The 21146-nt window shown below is 22.9% G+C and overlaps 4 protein-coding genes across 4 annotated transcripts; 3 read left to right on the forward strand and 1 right to left on the reverse strand.

The window, feature by feature from the left end:
• Positions 1 to 131: 131 nt before the first annotated feature.
• On the reverse strand, positions 132 to 5485 carry MKS88_002819 (GPI transamidase component GPI16; the record flags this gene model as incomplete). The annotated part of the gene is made up of 16 exons (XM_067215861.1): positions 132 to 232; positions 434 to 612; positions 827 to 2063; positions 2581 to 2659; positions 2787 to 2920; positions 3056 to 3109; positions 3298 to 3372; positions 3505 to 3632; positions 3749 to 3803; positions 3909 to 3995; positions 4129 to 4191; positions 4312 to 4368; positions 4468 to 4577; positions 4803 to 5087; positions 5199 to 5312; positions 5460 to 5485. The coding sequence occupies 16 exons, from the start codon at positions 5483 to 5485 to the stop codon at positions 132 to 134; spliced, it is 2784 nt and encodes a 927-aa protein (XP_067073397.1).
• A 1676-nt stretch (positions 5486 to 7161) lies between these two features.
• On the forward strand, positions 7162 to 8265 carry MKS88_002820 (uncharacterized protein; the record flags this gene model as incomplete). The annotated part of the gene is made up of 1 exon (XM_067215862.1): positions 7162 to 8265. One exon carries the CDS (start codon positions 7162 to 7164, stop codon positions 8263 to 8265), a length of 1104 nt encoding a protein of 367 aa, XP_067073398.1.
• A 1485-nt stretch (positions 8266 to 9750) lies between these two features.
• On the forward strand, positions 9751 to 13284 carry MKS88_002821 (uncharacterized protein; the record flags this gene model as incomplete). The annotated part of the gene is made up of 7 exons (XM_067215863.1): positions 9751 to 11799; positions 12000 to 12042; positions 12205 to 12302; positions 12560 to 12654; positions 12807 to 12861; positions 12954 to 13055; positions 13213 to 13284. 7 exons carry the CDS (start codon positions 9751 to 9753, stop codon positions 13282 to 13284), a joined length of 2514 nt encoding a protein of 837 aa, XP_067073399.1.
• A 737-nt stretch (positions 13285 to 14021) lies between these two features.
• Positions 14022 to 20471, forward strand: MKS88_002822 (protein KIC10; the record flags this gene model as incomplete). The annotated part of the gene is made up of 1 exon (XM_067215864.1): positions 14022 to 20471. The coding sequence occupies one exon, from the start codon at positions 14022 to 14024 to the stop codon at positions 20469 to 20471; it is 6450 nt and encodes a 2149-aa protein (XP_067073400.1).
• Between the last annotated feature and the right edge of the window lie 675 nt (positions 20472 to 21146).

Consider the following 21146-nt stretch of genomic DNA (forward strand, 5'->3'; position numbering starts at 1 on the left):
ATAAAAAATGAAACTGCATAAAAATAGAATTATTTGTCGTGTACTTTCCAATATTTTCATATTTTTTTTAATTAAAATTTAAAGTTTTATAGGGGGAGTGAAAAGAAAAAAGAAAAACAAAAAAGGAATAATCAAATATATTTTGTTTCTTCCTTTGCTGTGAGTTTAAATATGAACCCAAAAAATAACATAATTGCACCAGTTGAGATGGCTATAACGTTAAAAGGCATACCTGAAAATAAGAAAAGATTAAATGTTATACGTTTAGGAAAGGAAAAAAAAAAATGAAACTATATATACAAGCATAATTAAATATGTAAAATATATATACGTATATGTACATATATATATAAGTATATATGTTTGATATGTGTATGGTAGGAAAAGTTGAACGCTGTGTCCTTGTTTTTTCGGTTTGTTTAATTATACGCACTTGTATCTGGCAAAATTATATCTATTAACATTGATGGAGTATATTTATACATGAACCCGTTTTCCTCATTTGAAACGTGATTTCTTTTTTGCATGAATATTCCACTACCTAATAAAATACCCCTATCTATATCAAACTCAAATTCGAATGACCTCAGTTGTATTTTGATTACTTCAAATCTAAGATTATTATGCAATTATGAAAATATAAAAAATATCATAAAATAATATATAATTGAAATAAGACAAAATAAAACAGAATAAAGAGAAACAAAAAAGAATAAAGTAAAATAAAACAAAAATCTTTAACAATGAGCAATTCCGCTAGGAATAAAAAAAAGAAAAATAGCTAAATTTATATTTAAAAAAGGGAAAAGCAATGTATTTTACATACCTCATTATTATTTCACATTGGGGGGGTAGATTGTGCTTAAGTGTAATGTAGTAAAAGTTTCCATTTCTTGGTATATATTCAAAATTGTCAAAATTACTAAATCTAATATTAAATTTTTTAAGTGCATTAATACCGAAATAAATAAATTTACAATTTTCCTTCAATTTATGATCCTCGTTTGCGCTTTTTCCTTGTATCATTATAGTGTGTAACAAAGGGGATAAATAATAAGGTAATTTATCATAAAATATAAAATCACTGTTGTGTTTTTTATTTAAATTTTGAAATATATATAATAATGAACTTTGTTTCTTTTTTATATCAGCAGTTATCATACTATTCGCTTCTTCTTTAATGACATTGACATTTATGTATTCCTCTAAAATATTACGTTTTCCGTTTTGTAGTATATTATATAAATTTATATTATCATATGCTAAATTTATATTACCGTATCTTTCTAAAATTGTTGAAACAAAGTTTTCTTCCTTTTTTTTAACAACAAGTGAAGTTCTGTCTACTAGTGGACATTCGTTCAAAATGTATTTACTATTTATCAAATCTATAACACTCACGTCTTTTTTATGCTCATGCTCTGTTATATAATCTACATAAAGCACTAATAAGTTTTCATTAGTGTCATTTAGTTCGAATCCTATATTGCTGGAAAGCTTTGATATTAAATATGTGGGACTTACTGCATTGAATAAACCTCCAAAATTTTTGCATGGATACAGCTTCTTAATTATTGAAAAATTTTCAGTACATATACTTTCATCAGGCAGAAATGCAAAAATTTTATTATCAATTTTTATTAAATTTTTTATTTTCAGAAGGTTAGTTGATATACCTGTAATGGACCAAATATCATTTAATAACTGTCGTAAAAGAAATATTTCCTTATTTGAAAATTCGCTATTTGTTTTTTCTTTTCCTTTTTCATCTTTTCCTGTTTCTTTAGAAACATTATTATCATTTTCTATTTCCTTCAATTCAACTGCAAGAGTAAATCCAAAAGGATAGGTGTCCAAATATTTGTTGTTGTAAAAACTTCGGTATACACCTCTTTTTATGTTAATTTTAAGTGATTTCACATAGTTCAGTATCTTTAATATATTTGCAGGAAGAAAATTTTCTTTATAATTTTTTCCATTAATAATTAGTTTTAGTGTAATATGCACTAAATTATTATCTAGAGGTAATAAATTAACACTTTCATCTATTACATAAGAATTTACTAATGCAGTAAAATATAGGATGAATAAACAAAAATATTTCATACTTTTCATTTGAATTTTTCAATGTTAAAAAATGAATTTAATCTTTTTTTAATATGTAAAATTTTTATTTCAATGAGATGAAATGTTAAACTTTTCTTATTTTTTTTTCAATTTTATATTCTATTTAAATAATTAAAAAGAATAATTATTTAATTAAAAAAAAAAAAAAATTAATACTACTTTTGTTTCGATGTATTGTTCTAGCAACATGTAAGCAATATTCACAATATTAAGCGTAAATTATTCGTTAAAAAAAAAAAAAAAAAAAGGGCAAGGACAAGAATAAAGATATGAAAAATTACTACGCAAAAAGTACTTCCTATTTTTCTCTTATATATATTTATCCATGTCATAGCTTAATTTTTTATAGTACACAAAATTTTTTTTTTTTTTAATTTTAAAAAGGTAAAAGGGCAAATCTTCTTCTTTTCGAGAGTGTGAATCTTTTCTTATCTTTTTTTTTTTCCTTTTTACTTTGTATTGCGTTCAAAAAATGGTAATATGCCAAAATGTCTAATATATCTGAAGAATTATCTTTATTAAGAATTCTAATCTGAAATAGAAATGACGGGAAAGAAAAGAAATGATATGAACAGAAAAAAAAAAAAAAACTACGATAATGAACGAAAAAAATAAGCAAACAAGGCGAATGAAAAAATGTCCTTATTTGTATTAAGTACCTTTTTATATAAATTTTTATTTCTTTCACTTAAGTATTTGTCTATGTATGGGTGACAAAACCTATTTTGAATTTCTTTGGATTTAATCTTTTTCATATATGGTGGGTAATACCAATAATTAAATGCAAAATGATCTAAAAAAAAAAAAATAAATAAATGTGCAATTAAAACACATCGCAGGTGAAAGGAAAATTAAATTTGAAAAATATATTAAAAATTATGTGTAATAATACAATAATATTATTATTTAATCTTAAAAATTATAGTACATTTTTCATTTGAAAAGGACTTCACTTCGTGAAACCATCCGCAGGGCAAATATACTGTTAAAGGGTTAGCAAAAGAAACATACATAATTGTGTTCACATATAAAAATATTTAAACGCATACATACACATATACATGCATACATATGTATATATGGAATAAACACATTTTTATTCATAGCTCATTTATATAATATCATATAAGTAATATATTAATATCACGAATATCCATATTATTTTTTAACATATATCCCCTTCATTCAAGCAGACTTCAATATATTTTTTCTCTATATCGGTATTTTTGCTGAAAATATCTTCATCTAAAAATTTACGAAAAAAAAAAAAAAATATATATATATAATACAAAATAGGTATTTCTATATTATAATTATTTAATTCTATTATAACATCAACAAGAATAAATAAAAAAAAAAAATTAAAATAATTTTAACCAGGTTTTCTTTCTATTGTGTTTAGAAGGCAAAAATGCTCTGGGATGTCATGTCTAATATTCCCTTTACGACGGAATTCAAGTTTACGCATTTTGTAATTTAAAATATTATTTTCCAGTTCGTCATATCTATAAATAAATAGAAAAAAAAAAGACATTTTTTAGAGTGCCATATTAAATAATGACCTGCTTGGACATATATATATATATTTATTTATTTATTTATTTATTTTTTTGGTATGTACTTTTGTTCTGCATTATTTATGGAATTTTCTAATATTTTACGTTCATATGGACTGACTAAGAAGGTAAAAAAAAAAAAAAATTAAAAGAATATATAATAAGAATACAATAGAGCGGTATAAAAATTTGGTACGTAAATTAAATTATTACAAATTTTTTTACTTTCTTTGTCCAAATAAAAAGACATTGCACTGATATCTCGTTGTACTTTATCCATCTTTCTTTTGTACACATCTAAATAATAAGCTCCTATAATAGGACATATACAATAGGAATAATTACATACATATATATGCGTATTATTCAGCAAATTATTTGTTGTTTACTCATTGGTTTTATATATAAATATATAATTTTTTTTTTTTTTTTTTTTAATTTTCACCGTCACTTCTAATTAATGGGGAGTAGGTAATTAAACCATTGTTGTAAACCTTGTAAATATTTCCTGTATAATTATGTTTTAAAATCATATCATAATTTTATAACATTAATACTGTTAATTTTTGCTATCAATTAAAAAGAAATGTAAGTAATTTTATATGGATATTAAAATAAATTATATTACCATTTGTTTTTAAAGCATGAGCAAATTTTGGACTGTATATCCTAAATATTTTTCTTCCTAAAAGAGTTATATATGTAAGAAATTAAAAATATTATGCTAATTTGTACAGTAAGATAAATTAAAAATTCATGCGTGCAGTAATATAGTTGGTATTACCTTTTAGTAGTACATATAAATTATCATGATAATCGTGATGCAAAAATGTTTTTAAATCTTGGTCTTTATTATTTCCCAGCCAAATATTGTATTGGTATATTTCTAAATTGCTAAAAAGTGTTCATAATTAAAAGAAAATGATGATATGATACGATATGAAGGAATATGAAAAAGGGCAAAAAAAAAAAAAAAAAAAAATTAATACGTAAAATAAAATAAAAGATACCACAAGAAAACATAATATACGATAAGACAGTATAACAAGTGATGAAACACGACATGCTAAAACGAAGAAATAACATATAAAGAAGTAAAAGAAAGTAATAATGAATTACCCCATTATTTCCAGTTGCTTTGGAAGATAGTTTATCATTTGGCTAGTAACTGAGTTGCAAAGGTCAGATGGAAAATAAGCATTTTCTTTTATATATTGCGTATTTAAATAATAATCCGTATTTCCTTCTTCTATTAATGTCAAAAAATCGTGAAAGTTCATCTCTTTTTTCTTTCCTATTCCAAAAGTATTTGATATCTTTTGTTCCAATTCAACATTAACATTTTTTATATTTTCCTTCATAAAATTTATGTCTATATTACGTCCATTTTTAATTATATGTTCACTAACAAAAAAAAAAAAAAAAAAAAAAAAAAAATCCGAATTTGTGAATATTATGTCATTAATTTATCTAAAAAGAATATAGAAATATATATAACAATATAATTATGCACACCTTCTTAATATACACGGTTTTCTTCTTATAATGTAATCACAATAAAACTGCTCTGCGCTTATGTTTTCATCAATTCGATCAATTTTGTTTAATTTTTCTTTATGGAAACAAAACCTAAAAAGTTAAAAATAGATTATATAATAAAATTTAATATAATACATATTTATTATTTTTGTCTGGCATATTAAAAAGAAATATACATTTTTTTTTTTTCATAATATATCACAAAAAATGTTTTTACAGTAAATAATAAATATATACCCATCATAATCGTTTTTTAGAGGCATTTTGGAGAGTTGCATAAAATTAAATTTTTTAATTTTAAAAGGGAAGTTTTATATCTTATATTATTTCATAATTATAAAATATATGCATATATACATACATATATATATATTCCTTGTGTTTGTAAAAACGTGAAAACCGCCTTACACAGTTTTTCCTGTAATATTATTGTTATATTCCTAATTTGTTTCTACAGAAATTAACGGAATACATTCATATAGAGTGTTTTATATTCATAGAAGTTATCTCATTACAATAAAAAGTAAAGAAAATTCATGTACAATATTGTATTATTTATTTTATTATAAAATTCAATTCATTTCTATTTCATAACATTTTTTTTGCTTTTTGCCATCTAATTTTATAATGTTACATCATATGAAAAATGAAAAAAAAAAGAGTACATTATAAATAAAAAATATATAATTATGAGAAGTTTTATACACGTAGTTCTTTTTAAAAAATATTTCTTATATTATTAAATAAGTCTCTTCAAAAGAGGGGGAAAAACTCTCATTAGATATAATAGAAAATGATACAAAGTACAATCCTATTATTTTATTTAATTTCATATAATTCAACAATACGGGAAAAAACATTTTGTGTATTCTTATACATATGTATCTATGACGTTTACATAGTCTATTAAATATTACGTTTTTTGCTATTTAACAATACATATAAAAAAAAAGGAGTTCGGTTTAATTTTTCTAACAGGCGTACACATTAAAGATCGGTGCTATGATAATTCTTTTATTTACTTTAAAAAAAAAAAAAAATGTTAATAAATTATTAAGAAAAAATAACATTTATTTTACAAGAGAAAGACAATTCTTTCTAAACAAATTTTTACTTTTTTCAATTTTTTTTTTTTATACTACGTTATTTTATTATTATAATTAATCTTTTTACTCCATAAAATTTCTAATTTACTAGTTTATTTTGTTGAAGTTTTTTTTTTTTTTTTTTTTTTTTAGATTGTTAAAAATGGACATATATTTGTCGTAAATAAATAACCATGACGCTTAAATTTTTGGCATTTATGATTCTTTCTCCTCTGAATTATAAGTTATATTTATTTTTATAAAAAAGAGAATAATATATCAAAATGTTCATATAAGTAACATATATATATATATTTATTTATTTATTATAGGAATATATATATTTTTTTTTCATTATAAATCATCCATTATAAAAGATACAATAATGTAGTTGAATACCATTATTCTTACGTCTTATAATAATTACTATGTAACAATATTGCTGCTGCATTACAGTAATATTACTATATAATATTACGTTTATACATTTTTTTATGCATAATATATCTGACAAATTTATTTGTTTATTATGTGCATAATTGTATAATAAAAGTATAAAATAACAAGTATTTTTTACGTTTTATTTTATTTAATTTTATTAAATAAAAAGCAAAATATGCTAATAACATTGTGAAAAAAAAAAAAAAAAAATGCGTTCATTTTTTTTATAATTTGCTCAATAGTTCCGTTTTTATGTAAATATTAATATTTCGTTCATAAACAATGTAATAAAAAATTCTTAAAACAATTATATTATCTCTAAGTATAATTTTTACACGCCTATGTACTTGTTTGGAACAATATTTCATAACACATTTATAGAAAAATTTTTATAGAAAAATATAAAAAGAAAAATGACAGGAATGCTTGAATGTATTTCAGTTGGCATTATTTCTTTATTATTTATAAAAATATATGCATTATTTTGTAAAAATAAAAATGAAATCAGAGTAAATTTAAAAACAAAACAAGATGGTAAGTGTCTGGGTTCACTAAATTTGCATGTCGATATAATATGCGATATAACAAATAATTTTGGGAAATATTATGCTAAAGAAGCTATTAAAAAAAAATATATCATAGGTATAATTCCTGTATATAAAACTTATAATAAAGAATATGAAGATATTAATAGATTTAATGAATTCATGGCTGAGTTGTTTAAGTTTTTAAATATGCGAAATGGAAAACTAATATTGGCAAGTGAAGATAACTGTATAGTTAATTTTTTACACACAGAGCTAAAATCCGAAGAGGAAAAAGAAGAAAGAGAAGATAAAGTTGAAGCAGAAAATTATTATGATGATAACATATTATTAGGGTCTTGTATTATTATTAATGAAAAAGTTTCTGTTGTTGTTTGTGTTATTAAATATGAAAAAGAAATTGAAAAACAACTTCATTTTTTTTTAAGGAATAAAAAAAAAGGCATGTTTGTAATTGTAAACAATATATTCTTAAATAATAATATAAAAAAAGATGATAAAAGATTTAAAAATATGGAAATATTAGAAAAGAAATGTTCCTTAATTCAACAAGGTGACAGTGATATTAATAATTTCTTATCCTTTTTTGATTTCTTTAATGTTAAGAAGGAATATTTAAATGATATTTACTCAATTATACAAATTAATATGAAAAATTTTACCTACTTTTATAAGCTTTTAGGAAATTATGTAACTGCAGAAACTTATCTAAATGGATATATGTATGGAAATCTTGTGGATACGAAAATATACAACTCCTTAATGGATATTTATTATGATGTAATTTCTGAAGCCATAAAAAAAGATAATAAAAAAATCCATATGAAAAAATTTTATACATTTTATGGTCAAAAGTGTGATTACAGGAAAATAGTAAAATTTACTTTGATGAGGTTGGAAAACAATATATTATTTTATATTTATGACATTTATTTTTATATATACTACCAACTGATTTTATACTTTTCATAATAACAGTCCAAACAGTTATTATCCCTCAATGTTTTTTCTGTGTCACTAATTTTTTTTAAGTGTTTAACGGTTCTGTAAATGGAGTACAATGAATGTACATATATAATATGTCTATATGTGCGCGTATATATATAAGTATATTATATACCCACAACTGCAAAAGTATAATAATGAAATGCTATATTTTTTCCGTTGTCGCTTATCTCTTTTTCATTAACTTTTCCCCATTACATGTATATATATATATATATGCATTGTACGTGCATCCAATTTATTCTATTTTTGAACAGCAGAATTTTCTAATATTTTTTCTTTTTTCGTATACATATTAAAATTATATTATTATATATTTATGCATTATACAAAGGTTTACTTTTTCAAAGCCCCTCTTGTTATGTCAAACTTTTAAGCACATGTAAATATAAAAATAAATGTACACACAAACGTTTACACATTATACATATATGTACATGAATATGTTCTTTTACCACTGTCATATTAAATATATTGTATACATATAAATACCCTTTTATATTAAAATATATAAACCTTGTAATAATAATTTGTTGCTTATTTTGAAAAAAAAATGAAACTGAAATTTTGTATTAAATTCTTCTTTTTTTTTTAAAATAAAACACATTTTTTATCAAAACCTTAAAAATTTTCAACGAAAAGGTAAAAACTACTTATTAACAATTATATATATTAACTTATATATTTATCATATTATGGTAATCAAAAGCACAACTTTAATTTTTCGTTCCTTCTTAATATAAAACTTTAAAAAAAAGGGAAAAGGAAAATACTTAAAATATTTTTAAAAATTATGTATATATTATATATATACCCATTAAACTATATTAAAAAGTAATATTGCAAATTGCAGCAGTAAAAAGATTGTAACACGTACATATATATAAAAATATGTATACCTATATATTTTATTATATTACGTTCATTTAAAATATTTTTTTCATAATTTTTTTTTTTTTTTTTTCCTTTTATAGAATAATATAGTAAGTGCAACTTTTTGAATTTTTTTCACTTCGTTTGCTTTAAAATTGTAATATTTAAATATTTATATACAACTGTAAATTTTCCAAAAAAAAAAAAAAAAATTAAAACAATTATACGGTCACGTATATGTACTTATATGTATATATATATTCTAATAATAATAAGGAAAAATAAAACAATTTTCCTTCGCAAGGTTATATGTAGTTCAGTGTATGTAAACTACATGTTTAAATTGAACTACCTTTAAATCATGTGCGAGAAAAAAAGGACGTTTATATATAAATATATACATAAGTTATAATTATATATATATGTATGTATATATACATACTTATGTATGCTTATATATACATATTTATGTATTCATATATACTATATATGTATTCATATATACATATATATGTATGCATATACGTACATAGAATTTACTGAATTATCCCATTTTGGGGGGGGGGGGAGCTTTAAAAAATGGAAAATATTAAAAATTTGAAAAAATCCTTAGAGAATAAGTATGTAAAATATTTTGAAAAAAAGAGTAATGAAAAGGCGTCTGCGAATGAAGATCAAATAAATGAAAATATAAATAATGTTCATACGTTAAATATAAAAAAGGAAAAAGGTATAGATACATCGAATGAAATTATACAAGATGAAAATGAAAAAAAAGGAAATAGTAATAATTTATATAATATGAAAAATGCTAGCGTAAAAGACCGGGGGAACATAATTGAAAAGGAAACAAATATCTTAAACTATTCAAGTAGTGTATTAGATGAAATAAATAATAGAGACAATACTGATGATACTAATGGAATAAACAAAAGATTAATTAAAAGGGAAGATGAAACAAATGGTAATTTAATAGGAAATAATAATAAAAGAATATTTGATAACGAAATAAAAGAAGGGAGTTCGAAAAGACTAAAAGTTGAAGACTGTACAACAAAGGATTGTGAATTAAGTTTATATAATGTATTAAATAATCTTCTTTTTTATAATAATAAAAATGATATAGAATTATTTATGAAAAAAATAAAAAATAATTTTCTTTTTTATTGGAAAGAATGTGAGTGTCAACTAAAGGAGCTACAAAAATGTTATGTACAAAGTGAAAAGTTAATCAAAGAAATTGTTTGTGAAAATAAGAACGCAATAATAAGTAACAGGAACAGTAGTGTGTGTACTGATATGCAAAGGGAATCAAATGAAATATTAAAAATAGATAAAAAAAGAAAAATATTAAATAATATAATGAACATAAAATTGACATATAGGATCGTTGAAATGTATTTATTTACTATGAGGCAATTTTGTCTTTTATTAAAAGAAAATAATAATTTTATATCACTAATTTTAGATGAAGAAAATATAGAAAAAAAAAATTATGAACGAATAAATGGAAATTTATTGACATTTCAGGCAAAGAATTATGAAGATATTAAAAAGTATACCTTAAAAAAAAAGAAAACAAAGTTATACATGGATGATTTTTTAAAAATTGTAAATAAAAATAACACTTGTTCAAAAGATGAAGTTTCTCATTTCTATACCTTGAAATGTTTAGAAGAGGAAATTTCCGAACGAACTAATGCAAAAGCAGATTTATTATACTTAATGATAAAGAAGAAAGAATGTGCTGAAGAATTTGCTAAACAAGATCAAAGAAAGGTTACATCATATAATAAATTGGCCTTGTTTACAAATAGCATTAAATCAATTATTGATAAATATAATTCATTAGATGTAGAACATTCTAAATATTTATCCACCTTTTACTACAAAATGGTTCATGTTCAAGACGATTTAAACATAAATAATATTTCAGTTTTAAATAATAAAAAACCATTTAATTTTTTGTTTAATTTTAAAGAACAAAGTAATAATAATGATGTATTTACATATATGAAATATAATGTTGTTACAAAAACTAGAAATAAAGTAAAAAATACTGCACCTTCAAAATCCAAAGAGGAGGATGTCCATGAGGAATATATAAGTATAAATGTTTATACAAAGGATAATTTTGACATTTCTATTTTACCTGATATAAAATATCTTAAATATTTGAATGTACAAATAGATGTCTCATATTTGTTTAGTACTGATTGTTTAGTAGCAAAAACGGATCTTATTGAATTCATAGGGTTGAATGATGGTAGAAAATTTCTTTCAGATATATACAGCAACCAAGATCACTTTGTTTTGTTTTCTGAAGATATAAATCATTTTCACAATTTTAAATACGGATTCCCCTTCTTTTGGCTAAATGCCCTTGCGGAAAAACCGTACGAACTTGAAGCACTGGGTGAAACAGTACAGAGTAACCAGTTGAATAAAAAGGAGGACAACAACAGCAGCGGTAATAGTAACAGTAGTAACAAAGGCAATACTACCGATCAATCACAAAAAGAGAAACTACATAGGAATCAGTTATTAGAAATATACAACTGGCATTTAAATAGAACCCTAGATGTGTCTATATTTTTCTCCAAAATATTTACAAGGGGTAAAAAGAAAGTAAAAACGTACATATATATGTATATATGTATGTATATACATATTATGGGGTGAAAAGTAGGGCTTAATTTATTTTTTTTCGAATTGCCCATATGCAAAATGTGTATATATATGTATAATGTAAATATATGTATGCATTACACAATACGTAATAAGTAAATTTATATACGCATGTATTTCTTTTATTGTTATCTGTTTAGTCTTATTTAGGATATGGGACATTTGGCAAATTCATCATTATAAGTAAATTAAACATTTTTAAATTGTCTTTTGAAAAAATAAAATTTATTTTTTTATATTTACGTTAATATTATTATTTTTATCATATTTGCTACCATTGAAATACTATGTGTAGGTATTACCCGAATGTTTTCCCCCCATTCTCGCACGAAAAGCATCTTGAAGCCTTAAAGAAAATTCAGTCAGTTTCGTTGCAGCAAATATCTTATTTTGACATTATAATGGAGGAAGCTTACTTGAAAGAGGAACAAGAAAACAACGATGTAATTAATTAAAATTATGTAAAACTTGGCATATATATATATATATTTTTTTGAATTATTAAATATCTGAATATTTCATTTTAGTCTATTTTTGAGAGAAACTTTTAAGTTGTGTAATTTTATACTTTTAAGATTTTACCATGTGGAAAAGATGTAATTTACCATTATATTAATAGCTTAGATTTATCCATTTCTTTCCAATTTTTTCAAATTCTTATAAATTACGTTTAAATGTTATTATTATTGTTTTTTCGTAGGAATGCAGTAAAGATAATATTTATGCATGTTGCTTTATTCAGTTATATGATTCCTGTATGGTTAAGGCTTATATCAGTATCCCCTTCAACGGAAAGTAAAATTATATATAAAAGGAAAAAAAAAAAAAAGAATTATATGAATTCTTTGCAAATTAGTAGAATAAAATATACTGTATAAAAGTATACCTTTTTACATGTACTTATATATATATATACTTTTTTTTTTTTTTCTGTTTAACCTTAATAGGGAACCATGTTTTAGTGTATTTTTAACAAAAAAAAAATACTCAAGAAGGCTAAAGGTAATAATTTGAAGGAAAAGTAAAAACGTTCATCTTAATTTAAATATGTACACCTCTAATGTTTTTTTTTTTTTTTTTTTTTTTTTATCAAGAAACTACAAGATTATTTGAACACGACAGTTATAAATAAACATTCCAAAGTTGAGGACACCCAAAGACAAATAATACTAACACTTCAGATAGCAAAATTAAGGGTAAGCATTTATTTAATGTGTATCCATATTTATACACGTGTGAACGTATATTTATGTTTGTGTAAATGTGTACATATACTTGCATATATATATATATATATGTAGCTACTTAAAAAGCTTTTTATTTTATTTATCATTACCACTTTTTTTTTTTCAGGAGGGAGCTCATAAATATTATAAGTCATTTAGCAAAAATTCCACACTTATATTTGATGAAGAAATAAGTTGAAGCGATACATAAGTATATATCCTTTTTGTATTTTCACAAAATTTGCTTAAAAATCATGTAAGAAGTACTTAAATTTTTAAGTGACTTAAACTTGTACCCATGTCTTGAATCTTTTTTTTTTTTTTTTTATTATTATTTATTTATATATATATTATTATTAATTTTTTTTTTTTTTTAACACGTATTTATAATAATTTATAATTTGTAATTATTATTATAAGATTAATTAAATTAATTTTATTTATTTTATTTATTTTTTTTTTAATTTGTCAACTGCTTAACATTTGAATTTTGTAGTATTCTTGTAAAATCATATTTGTGCAAAAAAAAAAAAAAAAAAAAAAAATTGAAAACAAGTACCTTAAAAACATTTTTAACGGAATTAAAAAAAATATTTTTCATTACACTTTTTAAAATTTATAAAAACAAAAGAAGATAACAATAATGAAAATTACAATAATTAAATAATTTAGTAAATTTATCTTCATGTATTCTTTGTATCATTGTATTCTTTGAATTCTCTGAATTTTTTTAATTTCTCAAGTTCCTCAAATTTATCTTCATTTTTTTTTGTACACATCCCATAATAAACAATTGAAATAGAAAAATAAAAGAAAACTAATAACAAATTAATGAAACTTTTTTAAAAATATTGAATATTTTTTTTTAAAGCAAAATGCATATATTTGTGTTTAGTAAAAAGTAGTATCAATAAACAAAAAAAAAAAAAAAAAAAGATGCAAAACATTGTTGACCCAGATAATACCGTACTTTATAGTGGTGTAAATTTGCGGAAGTATATTGGCGCATTGCACACTATTGAAGAAGATGATGAAAACAATAATGACAAAAATAAAAAAGGTGAAACTAATGAAAAGACTGAAACAAATGTAAATAACGCAAGCAACTATAATAAAGAAAATAACGTAAGCAGCTATAATAACGAAAAGAATTATTCACTAAGTAACGACATGCAGAAGAAAACATCCAACATTTGTAATGAGCATACCATGGACGGTTGTAGAAATATACTAAAGGAATGGAATATAGAGCACACTAGTGATGATTATGTCCATCCCTTTTCTTCTATTAATAACTACTTAAGCAATAAAAATATATCTAAAGAATATTTAAACAATAATGAAAAATCAAATACAAGAAAGAACCTAGAAGAGGCTGTAAACAGAAGAAGAAAAATTAAGGAAATGATATCAGCCTATAATTCTCTAAACTTAAGTTTATCTAGTTGTAACTTCGAAAATTTAGATATTCGAAAAAAAACATCTCTATATCATTCTGATAATAGTTTTGAAAAGGATGAACAAATTGGAATTAGTTTAAAAAAAAAAACATCAGAAAGAAATTATTCAGGTATAACTAACCAAGTGCAAGATAAAAAGGAAAATAATGACTATTACCGAGATAACAATAATGAAAGTAGTTGTAATATTATTAATAATAAGAACATGAATAACGACTGCATTAGTTCTACTTATGAAAATAATATATCGCACTTGCACAATAACTATTTAAATAATTGCTACACTAGTAAGGATAATATAAAATCTAGAATAAATGAAATTTCATTAGATAAATTATGCATTAATGGTAGTAATAGTGACAACACTAATGACAATAATAATGATAAGAATAATGATAAGGAAAATGACAATGATGACGAAATAGAAGACTACAAAACTTTTTTAACTTTAGATAGTAATAATACTATTTTCAAAACAAAACCTCTTAAACTACCAGATATATCCTTCCTAAATAACAACAGCAGCAATTATAGTTACCTAGGTTTTAATAACAGGGACGAGGAGAACAATCATGGTAATAGGAATGACAATAATAATAGTAATACTTTTCTTAGAAATAGAATTCTTTATGAAACGTTAGATGGTATGTCTTTCTACTACGATGAAAATGGTAATGATAATAATAACAGTTATAACAATTATAAAAATAGTAACAATAATAATAAAGATAAGGAGATATTTAATTTTATCTCGGAGCTAAATGGTGAAAAGAGTGCACTACAAAACAGGACAGGTATATATGAATATAATAGTAAAAATTTCTTAGATAACAATGTTAACTTTTTTGAATTAAAAAAGGAAAGTAAAAACAATATAGTTAAGAATTATATAAAAATCAGTAAGGTAGAAAATTCTAACATAGAACATTTAATTAATAACGGTATTAGTAGCATTAACAATGTCATCAATGTTGACCATGTAAAGCATAACAATTTGAACAATAACAATACTATCAACTGTAGTAATATCGTAGGTAATAAAATAAAAAGTTATGCTAAAACTTATTTGGATTATAAGAACTACGAACAAAATAGTAGAATAATTTATAAAAATGCTTTTGAAAATAATTATTATAAAAATCAGCCCATAAGTTACAATCGAAAGAAAAGTAGTGATAGGTTAAAAAGTAGCATTATTTATAATAACCCTAGAATTAACAAAAATGAAAAAGATATAAGTTATTTAAATAAAATTAATAACAGTAGCATCATTCATCATTCTCCATATAAATCTAATAATAAAATAGTTCAAGATATATGTAATTATAACGGTGCATACAACACACACAATAATTTTAAGTTGAGTCATGTAGATCACGATCCACATGTATATGACATAAATAAATTTATGAATGAAAATGAGAATTACATGAACTCTTCTTCCTGTATTAAAAATATAGAAAATTTTAAAGAATTGCTAATAAGTGTAACAAAAGATAATTTAAATGAATATATAAAATGCTTACAAAATATTAATAATAAAAAATTAAAGCACTATACTTATTCTATTAAACAGGTAAATAATTATAACCTTAGTCAATATTTAAATGAAAAATATAAAGCCGCTATTCCGTTAAAATGTATTAAAGAATCAGTGTTAAGCAACTCTGATACATTTTCCTCCATACAGAAGTCTGTAAACGATAGTGATGAATTAAGCACATCTACCTACGGGAAGGATAATAGAAGTGCAAATTTTGTAAATAAACGTGCAGTAAAAGGTGGTAGCCAGGGTAGTAGCGTAAATAGGAGTAGTCGCAGTAGCAGTAGTAGTAACGGTAGTAATAGCAAGAGCAATTGTAGTAGAAGCACGAATAATGATACCACTAAATCGAAGCAGCAATTTTATAAAAATAAAAAAATGAATAATTCAAAATACACGAATGCATTAGAGACCATTCGTACAAATAAATTTATTTCTTGTTCCAAAGAAATAAAAAATGAACGAAACTTGAGTTTAGTTCATAGAAATAAAAATAGTAATAGAAATAGAAAAATAGATATGTATAATAAATTTAGTAGTAGTTATGATTATCTTAACAAAGTTAAACCAAAAAAAACACAAACACCTATAATTAGTAAAAATGAATTTCCTTATACTATGGATAATAGTTCTAATGATAATTTAGATAAATTAGATTATTTAAATAAAAAAAAAAAGAAGGATAATAATATATATAGCATCAATGTTGATAGCTCTAAATATGAATGTGCTCATAAAAATTTAAAAAAAAAAAAATTACGTGAACATTCATTAAGCAAAAAAAAATATCCTATAGGAAACGATTTTTATAGCTTAAATTATGAAGATAGTTATTCTCAAAATGATTATAAAAAATGCTGCATAAGAAATGATATTACACATTTTCAGAAAAAAAAAAAAAAAAAAAAAAAAAATATATATAGCAGCAGTAACAATGGTAACAATAACACATTGCACACAACACAAAATAAAAAAAATATATTTTTTCCTTTTAATTCAGATTCAGAGGATTATAACGAGCAACTAAGTAGTTCATCTATTTCGATACTAAGAAATAATTCAAGTAAAAATAATCATAAGGAGTTAGAATTCAATGGTGAGCATAGCAATGTGAAAAATTATGCTGCACATGGTAGAAGCGTAAGTAATATTAAAAATAATAACAGTGGTAATAATAACAGTGGCAATAATAATAATAGCAGTGGTAAAATTAATAATGACAGCAATGGTGATTATAGTGGTGAGAGAAATATTACCGATGATGATAATAAGAAAGAACAGAATAAATATACATACAGTGCTGACAGAAATATATATAGAAATAAATTTGAGTACAAGGAAATCGAAAATTGCAGCTACTATGTAGAAGGCAAATCCTTAGAAGAATCATCTAGCAGCAATACAAATGAAAATGAAAATAAATATATATTATGCAATTTAAGTCAAAATAACACGAATGAAAAAAATACGTACGAATATGGAGATATTAAAAGGAATGAAGCGGACCATGCATTTACGTACAGTAAGCATGTTGATAAAAATGAAAAGAGTAAGGAACAGTTGGAAAATACAAATAATAATTTATGTCTTATTAAAAAAAAGAATTCAAAAAATTATAATGAGCAAAATAAAAAATTACATAAAACTGATTTTTCAACAATGGAAAGTATGAACACACGATATAAATATGACAATTTAGATAAAAATAACACTTTGACTTATTTTACGAATATAAATAGAAAGGAAAAATTAAACAATAATGAAGAATACTCAAAGGAAGGTCCCTCATCCTACAGCATAAAAAGAGAAAGCAGTTTTTTTAATAATAATATTAATAATAATATTAATAATAATATTAATATTAATATTAATAATAATAATAATAATAATATTAATAATAATAATAATAATAATAATAATAATAATAATAATAATAATAATAATAATAATAATAACGATATTAGTAACAGTGTTTTATTTTTAAATAAAGAAGAAAAAGACCTTATTGAAGAAAAAATGGGTATTTTAAATGTTAATTTTCAAAACAGTTCAAAACATTATGAAAATTTCAGGAAAAATACAGTAGATATTTCAAATAGTATTCAAGAGAGTGATAATTTTAACTGTGAACATTCCATATATACAAATAATAACAAAGGAATAGATATTAGAGAAATTATTAAGAACAATAAAACAAGAATAGAAAATTTGTATGATAATGAAGTAAGTCAAAATGAGTCATATATAAATGGTAATAAAAATGCAAATGAAAATGCAAATGTTAATGCTAATGTTAATGCTAATGTTAATGTAAATGTGAATAAGTGTAATAATAAAATAAATGATCATATGGAGTTGCATAAACATTCCCGTTGTGCGTTAAACAAATTTGATAATTTTTATAATTCTGAAAGTGATATTTCTTACTCCATTAATTCGTATAACGACGAAATGGAGAATAAAAAAAACATAATTAGTTGTTCATTAGATAGTTTTAATGAAGAATTTGACAACCCTATTTCAGTACCTTCACCAGCAGCTTCCTTTTTTTCTGGTATCAGTTTATGTTCTTCTGTACATAACGAAAATGTAAATGAACAAAATTCTTTTAGTTTGACAGACAATCAAATTAATGTAAGATCAACACAAAATAATAGTTCGGATGATAAAAGGAATTATTATGTTAGAGATCATAATGACGGAAGTGATTATCTTCAAAGAGGTCATTTACTCAATAATAATAGTAGAATGATTAATGCATATAATTGTAGTGGCAATAATAAAATAAATACAAATATAAATTCGCTAAACTACGATAATACAGATTTTAATATGCACAAAATGGGGAACAACATAAACAAAAAGGGTAACATATACAATGAGGGAAATAACACACACGAACATTACAACGAGCAGCACAAAAAAAACATAAGTGATAATTCTTTTGGTGATCCTAGTCTCATTAGTAAAAAAATATATGACGACAAATCATTTTCCTATCTGCATCACTGTCCAAAACAAAATGACAACTCAAGTTGTAGTGACGAGTTAATCAACTTAAAAAAAAAAAATTATCATGAGACAAATGATATGCCGCAAGTAATATTAGATAAAAAATATATAAATGTGAATAACATACATAGGAATAATAACGACATACTTATAAGTAAAAAAATAAATATGCTTGATGATACATTGAGTGAAAGTAGTGTATATAATAAAAAAAGTATAAATAATAGTATTTTAACGAATAATATAAAAAATGTAGATAAAAATTTAATATATGAGAATAATAATATTATCATGCCAAAGGCATATCAAGAGATGTATCATAGTAATAATTGTGATTTTATGAAAATGAATAATTTACCTGATACGTTAAGAAATAATAATATGATGAATTTAAAGGATCCAAACTGGAACAATAATAGTTGTAACAGCAATAATAACAATAGTAAACAATTGGAGAATAAAAAAAAATTGACCCACAAAATAGTTAACACTTTAGAAATAAAAGAAACGAAAATAAAAACAAAACAGGGTGTATTTGAAATAACGTGTGGTGGAGAAGTGTTGTTTACATTTTTAGGAAGATCAGAAATTAAAGAATATAAAAATGTGAAAAAAGAAAAAAACATTAATATAGACATCACAAAACCAAGAGAATTACTTTTTATGATTGAAATAAACGGTATAAATATCAAAATAAAAGACGTTCTAATGAATATTATTTTAGATTTCTACAATTTATTTGAAGAAGAATTACCAAAGGCACACAAAGCAAGATATGAATATGCATATGATGTAGTAGAAACTTTAAAAAAACATACTCCTAAAATATCTCTAACAAAAAAGTGGTTAGGTATATATAACTTAATGAGTAATGGAAGTACCCCTGATTTTATTGCATCATTAACAAACAACATTTTTATTGAAAAAATTGAAATTAAAGAATACCATGTAACATTTATCTTGAAAGATAGAAATACAATAACCTTACATATCGATGATTTAAATGGAATAACTACAAAATTTACGAAACAAATAGCAGATAAGAAAGAAAAAAATAATGATCACAAACATGGGGATACCAAAGATACCGATGAATTGTTTAAAGAACTAACAGGAGATAATGAAGATGTAAAAGTTATTTTATTAAATTTACAGAAATTGCTAAAAAAGACAGGAATATCAATTGATATAATTATTCAAAATTGGTGTAATACTTTACAAGCTTATTCACAGTGTCTTCGTTTGTTAACAAAAGGAAACGCTGAGTATACGTTGAAACTGAAGAAGGTGTTGGCAAACATAACAGAAAGGACTGAAATTCACAAGAGGCATATCTACTTTTCCATATTTCCCATAATAATTGAAGAGTGAGAAAAAGTCGTATTTCTGTGACGAAGTTCCTTTATCCCCTTGCTTCCTTTTTGCTAGTACCCACATGTCTATCCATCCATTTGTCAGTGTATTTATCATTGTGTTTATTAGTATATTTGTTGCTAGACTTATCACTATGCTTATAGTTATGTTTATCAACTTATCCATGAATGTGCTTCTATTAATGTGTCTACCTATGTGTGTATCAATATATTCATTCTACAAATATCCATATCAGCGTGTTTAATCTATCTTTTTTACCCATCTATATACATATGTTTGCACTTGCATATAAGAAGATTTTTTTTTTTTTATATATATATATACATCCCTTACTTCTTATCAAGTTCATGTGTCCCTTTGTCTTAACACATAAGTACATTTATTCACATACGTGCATATATTTGTACCACTTTTGTCCCAGTAATATTTTTTAAGTAAAAAAGAGGAAATATTGAATCTATAATATCACCTATTTTACATTTTAAATATTTTTTTTTTTTACACATTGTTTTAGTTAACCCTTTTATGAAATTCTCCCCTTTCAAATAAGTGAACATAATATATAATTCACATTTTAATAAAATTGATTAACTTCGTTTCGTTTATTCCTAAAATTTTTATTTTTCTGCAATGTGCAAATTTTCTTATAAAAAAGTAAAAATTAAAAATGTA

Source organism: Plasmodium brasilianum, chromosome 9 (genome assembly GCF_023973825.1).
Source record: "Plasmodium brasilianum strain Bolivian I chromosome 9, whole genome shotgun sequence".
Taxonomy (NCBI): Eukaryota; Apicomplexa; class Aconoidasida; order Haemosporida; family Plasmodiidae; genus Plasmodium; species Plasmodium brasilianum.